We start from the raw sequence: 12500 nt of genomic DNA on the forward strand, positions 1-12500 counted from the left end.
TTAGAATTCTTTGATAAAAAAAGAGTTTAAAATAACTTTATTTAAAATAGAAATGTATACACTATTCAAAACTTTGGGGTCAGTATTTATTTATTTTTAAGACATTAGTACTTATTATTTATTTAGCAAGGATGTGTTAAATTCATAAAAAGTGATAGTAAACACTTATATTGTTAGATTTCTATTTTTAATAAATGCTGTTCTTTTTAACTTTTTATTCATCAAAGAATCGAAAAAGTATCACAGGTTCCAAAAAAATATTAATAAACAGTTTCAACACTGATAATAAATCAGCATATTAGAATGATTTCTGAAGGATCATGTGACACTGAAGACTGGAGTAATGATGCTGAAAATTCAGCACTGTCACAGAAAATAACTTATATTTTCAAGTATATTAAAATATGAAACCAATATTAGAAATTGCAAAAAAATTTCACAATATTGTTTTTTTTTTCTGTATATTTTATCAAATAAATACAGTCTTGATGAGCATAAGAGACTCCATTAAAAACATTAAAAATCTAACTTTCGAACGGCAGTATATATAATATTATAAACCGGATAGTTCCGGTCCTTGATTCTGATTGGCTGAGCCGTGTTTGAAGCTGTTGTAAATTACTCTACAAACATACACCTTTGTTTACTTCTGTGTGTTGCTCGGCAACCACTTTGTTGCAACCACAACTGTTTCAAAGGAGCTACATTGTTTGGTGGAAGAATACTGTTTTTATTAATATCATTACACTTTATTTGCTCTGTTTTATTCTGTGAAACCTTATAACGTATATGGAATAACCGTTTTATAAAAGCAATAAGCCCTGTGAAGCCGTGGTTTACAGTGAATTTATAACAGCTAAAGTTTTAAAATAAGGGGGTTTTAGGCACTCCGCTTAATTGCTTAAGTAGATTGCTTGTTCAGGTGCCAATGTGGCAGTACGTGATGCGTGTTTTACCTGTGGTAAAGCATAGCCAAGAACTGGATGATGAGCAGAAGGGCGAATGACAGCAGAAACATCAAACTCAAAGGCTCCACTCTCAAGGGGTCTGGTGCCAAAGTTCCGTTAGGATAGTACTTTGGAATATTGATGCTCAGAACGTCAGTGCCAATGGCCTGAAGGAAGAACGTGGCTACAATCCATAGGACATTAATTATGAAGTACAAAAACACTGCCTGCAAAACAGAGAGAATAGTTCTCATTTAGTATATAGAGTTACGGTCCAGGAGCAATGAAGTTTTCGCTTGCCAACCTTACCTTGTTCCGTAGCGACTTTAGCTCCCGTGTCACTTCCTCGAGGTGAGCTTTGTTATCTTGAATGGGTAGTAGATAACGCTCTATCAGTTTATTCCAGAAATCTTGTTCATCCTGGTAAAATAGGAAACATATATATAATGTGGCTGCATATAAAAGACTTTACATTTTGAGTGCAGTCAACCAGTTAATTTAGCCAAATGCATTACTTATCCATTGAAAATCTACTGAAGCTTTTCCCAACATGATTAACCCAAATGAGTCTACATTATTTGTCGATCTTGGAACAGCATTCCTGTCAGCCAGTTAAAGCCAACCTAACTTTGTAAACCAAATTCCTAATGAATTCCTACTCATAACTGGTTTAGTTCCAGGCCCTACCCTTAGCCCTTACCATGAAGCTAAATGATAACATCTGATAGCTCTCATTGCTCACTGAGATTTGAGTAGTTAGGACATACAACATCCTTTGTTGGTCTTACTATAAAGGAACACTATTCCTGTCAACCAGTCAAAGCCAACCATATCTCCATACCCAAAAACAATTCCTGAATGTTGACTACACACAAATTCCCTAACCTTAGCCTTATCCCTTAGCCATTAACATGAGGCTTGACCATGATTTGAACTAGGGATGTCCCGAGCCAATCTTAAAGGGCTAGTTCACCCAAAAATGAAAATTCTGTCATTAATTACTCACCCTCATGTCGTTCTAAACCCGTAAGACCTCCGTTCATCTTCGGAACACAAATTAAGGTATTTTTGATTAATTTTGACAGCTCTCTGACCCTCCCATAGACAGCAATGTAATTACCACGATAATTGGGCCACACGGCTTAGAACGACAGTAATTAATGACAGAATTTTTATTTTTGGGTGAACTAACCCTTTTAGGATCAGGATCGGGGGGCCAATCAAGCATTTTTTTTGCCTGGGTTGCGTATGTATGTGTGGGGCGGAGCTATCAAAATAGGGGCGAGACCCTTTTGGGGTAGGGGCGTGTTTGTTTTGGTGATTTGAAATATCAACATTGGCTACCAGAAATCGCTTACCCCACCTTTAAGTGGGTTTGCCAAACGCCATTAAGAGGAAAAGAAGACGCTGAAATGTGCGTGTCTGATGCACGAGAAACAGTGAGGTCTGATCCAGCACGTCATACACGTTTGAGCTTCCGTGTTCAGTGTATCTGATGTGCAATTTTGTAACGATCACTCATTCATTTTTCATTTATTTCAAGTTCACACATTTACTTTTATCTGCTGTCAGATTATCTGAGATGTCGTTATCACATGTTGCTATTGCGTCTTAGTTCAGACTTGACTGACAGACTGGCATTCTTACACCGCGAGCTTCATGCTTTCTAACCATATCTCCACTTTTTCCCATTGATGTTTTAATTATTTTGCTTATTGTAAATATAAAATAGAAGAAGTTTATATCAGTAGTCCCAGTAGCCCCATATTCTTAATTGTGACCACAACTCTGCATACATTGGATAGATTTTAATAACTTTAATATATATAGGGAGAAGCATCCGGCCCCCCGGAGTGTCCACATCGTCGAACCTGGCCCCCTTTAAAAAAGTTTGGACACCCATGAGGTAAATGTTGATGCATTGATGGGAATGGAGATCCAGGAACATGTCCTACTTGTGTAAATCTCATTAGAACATGAACCATCCAGAAATCATTACCTCAGATAGTTTCTCAACCTGTGGAGCCACAAGGGTTCTTTCGATTGCCCTCTTGACACGCCGCTCCAGTCGCTGCGCTCCGTTCTCGATGCGGTTTGTCTTCACGATGCGCCTGGCGGCTTCGTTCAGAGCATACTGCAGTTCCTCCAGCTGACTCACACTCAAGACGTCCTCGGGACCCACTTTATCCCTCAGCTCCTCGTTCAGGGTGTCGGTGAGAATCAGCACCAGTTCCTCGCACAGATCCTCCTGGTTCTTGTTTCTTAGTGTGTATCGGATCTGCTCCTGAAGGTTTCTCTTCAGATTTGCATACGTCAGTTTCTTCAGGAACTCTTTCTTCACGGGCTCCACCCAGTCTGTCCGTTTGAATAAGAACAACGTAAACAATAATTCAGTGCACAGACCAACCCTACACTCACAATAGGGTACATTTGAGAAGTTTATGCGGTTTGAATCAGAGATTCTCATTCCATTACTAATCTGAGACACCCGCTTAGTTCATAGAACATTGTGCTGACAAGATAATCATGAATCACGTGTGCTAGATAAGAGACCTGTAGGAATGGATCAGAAAGATGTCATGTCTTACCACTCTCAGGCACAACTTCTTTCGGCTCCAGAGTATCGTAATCATTGTAATAATCATCATCATCGTCATCGTCGTCATCATCATAGTCTGTGTCATCATTAAATGGGTCGGCTTTTTTCTCACAGCTTTTGGAACTCCCACTGTAAGATTCATTTGAAGCAACAGTTGGGGAAATATAAGAACTTTTCAGCAGCATGGCAAATGTAATCCTAAGACATTTTCATAGTCTTTACCTTCTATCAGAGCAACTGTCTTTTTCCTCATTGTCCTTGTTGAGATTCTCTTTGGAATTGTCCTTCTTACGAGGCATCTCCTCGATGTAGTCAAGGATGTGTTTGTTCGCATCTAAGCTGTTCTGGACTTCATGGCTGCTCTGAGCCTTCGGCTCTTCTGGCTCGGTTTTGGCAGCAGGTGTGTTTGGATTGACGGCTTGCTGGATTTGTTGAAGGACTAGATTTTCAGTCTCTTGAGTGACTTGGATTTTCACATCCCAACAGCACATTTTGCAGTCACGATTGCACACAGCACCCACTTGCTTTTTCTGCTCCTTCGCCTTGTTGGATTCTCGAGTGCCCCAAGATACAATGTGCATGTTGACAAGGGAATATATGGTGAGGAGGAGATATCCACTGGGAATGCAAATGAAGTACATCAGACCGTAGATAATCAAAGTGCACTCTTGAGGGTGAAGAATGGCAGTCACCATGTAAAGGATCGCACCAGACACCAGGAAGAGTCCAGTGGGGGTTATAAATGTTTCCTGTTTAACCATGTCACCTAAAATAAGACATTCAATGAAATGGAATATCACCAAGCGTGTTTTAAACACACACACACACAAAATGATAATTAGCAATGATTACCAATAATGGAAAAGAAGGATGCAGTCATCAGGAATGCATATATGACACTGAGAATGGCAGCAATTGTGATTTGGAAGTTGGGTTTGGCCACAAAACATATGAGCATGTAAACAGCTGGAGGTACAACAGCAATTATTATAGAAAGAGTGCCTTCAATTCCAAAAACAAATTGGAAAGCTCCTAAAATGGAAAAGAAAGAGAAAATTAGCAGTTTCCATACATTTATATATTCACAGAGATGTATTTTTGACCAGGTCATACAGCCTAAGAAGTTCAGGTTGGTAAACCAAGCTTTGTCTTGCATGTTTACCAGCTCAACCAGGTCTCTACCAGATTGGGCAATACACAAGCCCTAAACAGGTTGACCGAATGGTCTACCAGGTCAGCCTCAGCTCCTTCAGAAGCTGGTTTAACTGACATTTCCAGCAGGGCAGTCAAACCTCCATAATACGTCCTTACCCATTCTTTGAATATTTACCTGCTACCATGAGGGTGACAGAGGCAGGTCCCAGGATGGAGGAAGCCACAGTGAAGGTCTGATATAAGATGTAGAGGATGGATATGGAGGTGTTCCTCTTGACCGTGTCTTTCCCGCTGTGGAGCAGATCGAGAGTGTTGGCCAGTGTTGAAGGACCCCATCGACGCCTCTGGTTGTAAAACTCTTTGAACTCTTGCGGTGAGTTGGTGAAAGCGTCTGAAGCAGCGTTATACTCCACCCGCCAGCCCTGCTGCAGGAGAAGAGTGCACAGCCAACGGTCCTCACCTAAATGTGAGCAGATGGGTAACATGATTAACTGGTGGAGCTCAGAGGAACCATACAGAATCATCTACACAGAAACATCTGATGCAGTAAGTCTTGGTAACCATCTACTTTACGGAACAGAAGCACTGAAAAAAATTTTTTAACAAAAGTTGATGTAACCTTATCATGTTTATTAAATTACATTGCTAGCTGCTTCTGAATTTTGATGTAAAATATTAGATCCATGTCATATGTGTAGACATTATGGGCCAGATTTACTACACAGGGCAAATTAGCATTAGAGCGCAACTCCATAAAAGCACAGATGGGAGGGGAACATTTTAAAATGTAGATTGACTCCCATAAACTCCCATAAATTTTGCTTCTGAAAGGGAAACCCCTACAAATGCATATTCAATAAGGTCAGGTGCAAAAATAACTGTGTCCACGCCATTTCAGCACTAATTCTTCACTGCACGTCTTTAGTAAATCCTGACAGCACTATTTTAACGCCAAAAGATGGTTTGCGTTGACACAAGCTGTTAGTAAATCTGGCCCTAAATATTCTTTGTTAAATATTAACTGGTAACATGGCATTGACATGGGATAAGCCTTTTTAGCTATTCCCCTGCAGTAGGGAGAAATCAGTCCCAAAAGAAGACACATTTCCACCTATTAGGCATTTACAAACACTGCAGTACTAGACATGACAAGTGTCAATACATACCAGGAAAAGGCTAATCAGATATACTCTATGCCTCGTTGGATGACAAGATAGTAAAGACAGTAAAGACAAATGTGTAAGATAATGTAACTGCAAGGTATTTTTTAAGCATAAACGAGACTTCTAGTGGATGGTTAGCATGCTACTGAGATATCCAATGCTATAGAAACAGGACGGGATTCTGAGCTTAGGCAGGTTTACCTTGATCATACTGCACATACTCAGAGGCTCGTGTGGCTTTGGTGGTGTATCGCTTCAGGACGTTGTCGTCCATAAGTGCAGATCCTCTGAACAGACTGAAACAGCCTGGACTGCACAGAACTGAGCCAAACACATGCTCCGCTGTCTTCTGAAGCCAGTGACCCACTGCGTACTCGAACTTCTGATACCACACCATTGGGCCTGAAACATGGGGATGTAGAACATGAATGGAGTGTGGTGCGCATACTGCATGTGAGCATTTTTATATTCAGGTTATGTCTTTCAGATAGCTGAGCACTGTTATCATATTGTAAATGCTGGCTGTCATTTGTTGTTGAGATTAGCTTTCTGATCATCTTGATGGCTATTTCTAGTATGCAGTGTTAATATAAAACTGCAGTGATTGCCTGGAAGCATTTATGTAAGTGGACTTTGTATGTTGATCAGCATTTGAATAGCAAGCCTATAAAAGGGCACGTCATTGTCTGCTATAGATCCAGACCGCACCTTATTTCTTCCTTTTAAGTCATGTACAGGTTTTTGTGAGTTTTATGCAATACTGTTATGAAATTTGACATCCTACATTCCCTATAAGCAAAGGTTTTTTTCAAAATATGACAATTTGTGTTCGGTTGTTTGATTTTTCTCTCTGAATACAGATTATTTTTACCCATTCCAGTGGGGTGGATGCGTCCACAGGCTGCGCCCACGGTGTCTCCACGCCATTTCAGCACTAATTCTTCACTGCACGTCTTTAGTAAATCCTGACAGCACTATTTTAACGCCAAAAGATGGTTTGCGTTGACACAAGCTGTTAGTAAATCTGGCCCTAAATATTCTTTGTTAAATATTAACTGGTAACATGGCATTGACATGGGATAAGCCTTTTTAGCTATTCCCCTGCAGTAGGGAGAAATCAGTCCCAAAAGAAGACACATTTCCACCTATTAGGCATTTACAAACACTGCAGTACTAGACATGACAAGTGTCAATACATACCAGGAAAAGGCTAATCAGATATACTCTATGCCTCGTTGGATGACAAGATAGTAAAGACAGTAAAGACAAATGTGTAAGATAATGTAACTGCAAGGTATTTTTTAAGCATAAACGAGACTTCTAGTGGATGGTTAGCATGCTACTGAGATATCCAATGCTATAGAAACAGGACGGGATTCTGAGCTTAGGCAGGTTTACCTTGATCATACTGCACATACTCAGAGGCTCGTGTGGCTTTGGTGGTGTATCGCTTCAGGACGTTGTCGTCCATAAGTGCAGATCCTCTGAACAGACTGAAACAGCCTGGACTGCACAGAACTGAGCCAAACACATGCTCCGCTGTCTTCTGAAGCCAGTGACCCACTGCGTACTCGAACTTCTGATACCACACCATTGGGCCTGAAACATGGGGATGTAGAACATGAATGGAGTGTGGTGCGCATACTGCATGTGAGCATTTTTATATTCAGGTTATGTCTTTCAGATAGCTGAGCACTGTTATCATATTGTAAATGCTGGCTGTCATTTGTTGTTGAGATTAGCTTTCTGATCATCTTGATGGCTATTTCTAGTATGCAGTGTTAATATAAAACTGCAGTGATTGCCTGGAAGCGTTTATGTAAGTGGACTTTGTATGTTGATCAGCATTTGAATAGCAAGCCTATAAAAGGGCACGTCATTGTCTGCTATAGATCCAGACCGCACCTTATTTCTTCCTTTTAAGTCATGTACAGGTTTTTGTGAGTTTTATGCAATACTGTTATGAAATTTGACATCCTACATTCCCTATAAGCAAAGGTTTTTTTCAAAATATGACAATTTGTGTTCGGTTGTTTGATTTTTCTCTCTGAATACAGATTATTTTTACCCATTCCAGTGGGGTGGATGCGTCCACAGGCTGCGCCCACGGTGTCATACATTCTCAGACGATCGACGAGCAGAATAAGAGCGGCGGGGTGGAAGTCTGTGTCTCCATCCAAGGCCATTATATATGTGTTTTCGTCAGATATATGCCTCCTCTTGCTGTCATTGTCATAAGAAGGTAGCAAATAACTCTCACCATCTAATGATATGAGACTGGCACGACTTGGGTTGTTTTGTCTCTGTAAGAACACACAGTGTCAAAAACGGTTATCTTCAGCCATATGTGCTCACTAGGTCATCTGTTTCTAGGTTTGCCTCAGGTCAAAAGGGTCCTTCATTGCGTCTCTCCGGTCTCTAGATATGGCTCAGGTCCCTCCTTCAATATAAGTGTGTGGGACCTTTTTTGTCCATGTTTGATCACTTTAAAGTGGTATGATTTATGCACATGGCCCAAAGGGGGATAGGGGATTATTTGAATCAGTAAACCAACATATGACCAATAGCAGTAGTGAAGCTTGACTTATCCAACATCACTAGTGACCGAATGCTCAATACTAAAGGAAAATCAAATAGAAAAACTTACTGTTATTTTCTGAGGGTTTTTGACATTGTATCCTTTCCAGCCAAGCAGGTAATACAGGTACATGATCTGAAAATGCACACATGCTCAGTCAGATTCAGGTAAATGTTCAAAATTAACAGTGTTGCAAAGAATACGATTTTGACGTTCACCTGTGACCATCTCTTTTTGTTTCGAATCAGTTCTTTGTCTTTAATGTGGATGTAAAGCATGTTTCCCTCTGGCATGACAATCACAAGACGACCCCCATATGGTGTTTCAATGATGGAAACTTCATCGGGCTCCTTATTTGTAAATACCCTTGAAGACAAAAACAGTGATATTTAGTTTACAGTTGGTTGTGAAATACCATTAACATCAGTCTGTTCGCTGATCACGGACAGAAAACCTTTGCCTTACCTGTACACCTCCATGATTACTTGTATAAGGTCGCAAACATAGGTGTTGACAAGCTTTTTCTCAGTGTCTTTTTCTAACATGAAGCCATCGTCAACATAAATATGGCATTCAAAGTCAAAGCAGTCCTTGTGTTCCTCCTTCGGATCCCCTCGGTATCTGTCCAATCTGAAACCAACAAACAAGCCAAACGAATGAAGAACTGCAGCTGGTTGGTTGAAGCCCCTTAGGTGAAGAAAAGTCTTAGCGATCATTTGCAGCTAGGTGTTTTCTTTGCTTAAGGGGTTTCAGTCAACTGGGCTTTGAGCTGAAATATATTTGTGATCACTGTTATACATACCTGAACATTGAAGTCATGATTTTCAGCATCTCATCATATGTTTCATGCCACATTGTTGCACAAAGGTAAATGACACAGTTTTCCACTTCATCGTTACCGCTACTACACGACAGAAAGAAGGAACGGAAACAGTCAGATTTTGACTAAATTCATGCACTTGTACTGTATTATGTGTATCATTTCATAGACATCATGGTGTTATATGTACCTCTCCTTGTTTGCCGTACGAACCGCTTTCATTTTCGTGTTCAGCAACATAGAGAGGTCAATGAAGGCGGATTCATACAAGCGGCGTACGAAAAGTTGGGACGTGCGTTCGATCCTCTGCACCTTGATTCTCCACACGTAATATGTGCATGAGACCAGGCCGAGCCACATGCAGACCCCCTCCAGCGCCAGCATGGAGAAAGGCCACATGGCGTTCGGGTTGTTGAGTGACGTTTTGCAGATACTATAGGAAATTTCCAGCATCACGACTGGGGTGGTGTTGACGTCTTTGAGAGTTTCAAGTTCGTGACAAAATGGCCAGAAAGGAGTTTTAACTGTAAAATTGTCGGCGGAGCTATATAAGCTAGCAGTTTGTGAGGAAGGGACCAACATCTCAGCTTGTGTCAAGAACAGTATCATGCCCAGGATTAGCGTCGCTGGACCAGTTAACGACACAGGCAGAGCAAAAGCAAACGTCATTGAGTGGATCTTGCAGGCCACGACTCCGAACCAGTGGCAGGCAGCAGAGCAGAATGCCTGCAGGAAAAACAGCCCAAGGCCTATCTCTACCGTGCCTTTACTGGCTTTGGTGAAAGCATTCCAGTTAATGCGAGCATCGGCTTCAGCAATCAGGCAGTAATACAGAAAGTACACCCCCAAGGTCAGTGCTATTCGAATGAGGCTGGTGAACAGATAAATGGCATCTCGGAAAGTGTCCAGTTCGCTGAGCATTTCCTGAATGTTAGTGCTGGCCTGAAAAGGGTTCTCCCACCAGTTCAGAGAAACCAGCAGTGATGCAAAAATTGCAATGCCTACATAAATGTAGCAACCTTCTACTTGTCCTGGCACATAAGAGGACTCTCTCACATAGTAGTCGACCACAAGTAGAACGTAGCCGCTGAGCACTAGGATGAGGGAGCATATGGGGTAGAGGATCATCCAGCTCTGTGTCTGCAATCGGAAGGCGATCTGAAGCACGGCTGAAAGGATGCAGATGCCTCCGGGGATGCTGAGGTTTGTGAGAACATCAAGCTTAGGCATCACAATGAGCACCAGGATCGCGGTCCCCACGGCCACCAGACTCTCAATCCCACACATCTGCAGAAGCATTGACAGCAATCATTACATGTGTACACACTGAGACTTCCATAGCATTCAAGGTACACATTTCATCAGTTCATGCATGTCTGAAGTTCAGGAGCTACACCAAGAGTTACTCCTCTGCCATCAATTCATCGTTATTATATAACAGCATGAGCAGACTGAGTCGGCATCCTACGCTAAATGATCGTCTGGTATGTCTAACCTACTGGAAAATCCAAATAAATTCAGCTTGGTTTTGCATAGGTTTCAAAGCTGGTCTTTCAAGCTCTTTGGTTGGTACAACCAGGTCTAAGTGGTTGATTAACTGGACAACCAGTTCCCAGGGCTACAGGTATCTAGGTGCATAAACTTGCCGGGTTAGTGCAGGTAGACCACCTTGGCAAAGGGTTAGATCAGGATGGTCAACTAGTAGATCAGTTAGCCATCAAGAGAGTATGTCAGCTCACATTTTAGCTTTAATATTTTTATTAGTGGCGCTTTAAAGGAGGGGTATCCAAAGAGCTACAGAGCATTGGTCTTAAACCCTGCTCCTGGGGACCCACTTTCCAGCTCCAGCTGAAGGAGGTTGGAAAGAAACTTTGCAGGACAGTGGGTCCCCAGGAGCAGGGTTGAACACCTATGCTGTTGAGTTCAGCTCCAACACAATCAAAGCCGTTATAGACAGGTTTGTTGGAGCCGATTGGAGTCTGCAGGAAGGTAGATCTCCAGGACAGGGTTGGAAACCCCTGCTTTATAAGAATAATGTAACAAATTTCAGATGTTGTGTATACCTAACATTTCTGCATTAGTCATCAACATGTTCAATAAACACTGCAGGTGTTATGATGGTCTTGCACATGGAGATGTGCCTTTCATTTTACTCACTCCAACCTCACATTACTTGAAGTCATTTCAAGTTTGATTTGGACTTATCAGAAAGCAGTGATATCTGAGTAAGTGAGCTATTTACATTGTAATTTATCCATCTATTTCTACCAGTTTGATTCACGGGCCAATGCATCACATGCGACTTCCCCTTTTCATTCCTCATTACATGTATTACTTACATGCCCACGTATTAGGAGCTGCTGGACTTGTGCATGTCTTTTTCTATATAATACTGGGGAATGGAGTGTTCTCATGTGTTAATCTGCATCACGTCAACTCACGATTCCCAGTGTCCGTGGGTTAGGGGACACATAGCTCTTGAAGACACACTTCCACAGAGACTTCAGGAACATCAGCAGGTTTGGCATCACTAGCACACACATCAACATCAGCGTGTAGAACTGTTTGTCCACATTGTTTCTCAAAGACACTGGACTGGTCAGAGTGGTCAAAACCAGCAGAGAGCCCTACAATACAAACATGCCTTTAATGCGTTGGATCATTACACATAATCATCTGTGAATCACTGAATCTTCCGTGTCATGTGAGCATGAAAATGTCAGCAACTGCAATAAGAAACAAGGTCGCCCAATAAAGGGTCCAACTTTATATTAAGTGGCCTTAACTACTATGTACTTACATTTAAATTAATCATTTGGTACAATGCACTTATTGTGTACCATAAATATTTTTACATTGTACTTATATTTTAAAGATACCTGCATGTAATTACATCTGTAATTAATTTCTGTAATTACATTTATAATTACACAGTTGACCCATCCCTTACACCTTAACCCACCCTTAAACCTACCCATACCAACAAACCTGTCCCTAACCTTACCCGTATCCCACCTCAATAGCAGCAGAAGTGTTTTGCAATACAATATGAACACAATAAGTACATTCTATTTATTCTTTGATGTAAGTACATAGTAGATAAGGCCACTTAGTGTGACGTAGTTACGCATGTTAATGCACTTTACATGTTACCTGCATAATTAGGGGTTCAAGCACGTAGTGATGAAACCCTATTGTAATTGTTAGGATTTTTTTTATTATTATTCTTCTTCTTCCC

At 41.2% G+C, this 12500-nt stretch overlaps 1 protein-coding gene across 1 annotated transcript in view; it reads right to left on the reverse strand.

Annotated features, from left to right (window-relative positions):
* The window catches only part of LOC107709497 (uncharacterized), an 18011-nt gene that overhangs the window by 1155 nt on the left and 4356 nt on the right, over positions 1 to 12500 (reverse strand). Inside the window, 15 exon segments of the mRNA XM_074560066.1 lie at positions 957 to 1174; positions 1257 to 1367; positions 2947 to 3302; positions 3536 to 3675; positions 3769 to 4312; positions 4399 to 4578; positions 4877 to 5161; positions 7263 to 7463; positions 7933 to 8167; positions 8512 to 8577; positions 8661 to 8808; positions 8908 to 9072; positions 9245 to 9343; positions 9453 to 10549; positions 11704 to 11889. Coding sequence (XP_074416167.1) covers positions 957 to 1174; positions 1257 to 1367; positions 2947 to 3302; positions 3536 to 3675; positions 3769 to 4312; positions 4399 to 4578; positions 4877 to 5161; positions 7263 to 7463; positions 7933 to 8167; positions 8512 to 8577; positions 8661 to 8808; positions 8908 to 9072; positions 9245 to 9343; positions 9453 to 10549; positions 11704 to 11889 — 4031 coding nt within the window.

Source organism: Sinocyclocheilus rhinocerous, unplaced genomic scaffold, assembly GCF_001515625.1.
Source record: "Sinocyclocheilus rhinocerous isolate Xijiao unplaced genomic scaffold, SAMN03320098_v1.1 scaffold523, whole genome shotgun sequence".
Classification (NCBI taxonomy): domain Eukaryota; kingdom Metazoa; phylum Chordata; class Actinopteri; order Cypriniformes; family Cyprinidae; genus Sinocyclocheilus; species Sinocyclocheilus rhinocerous.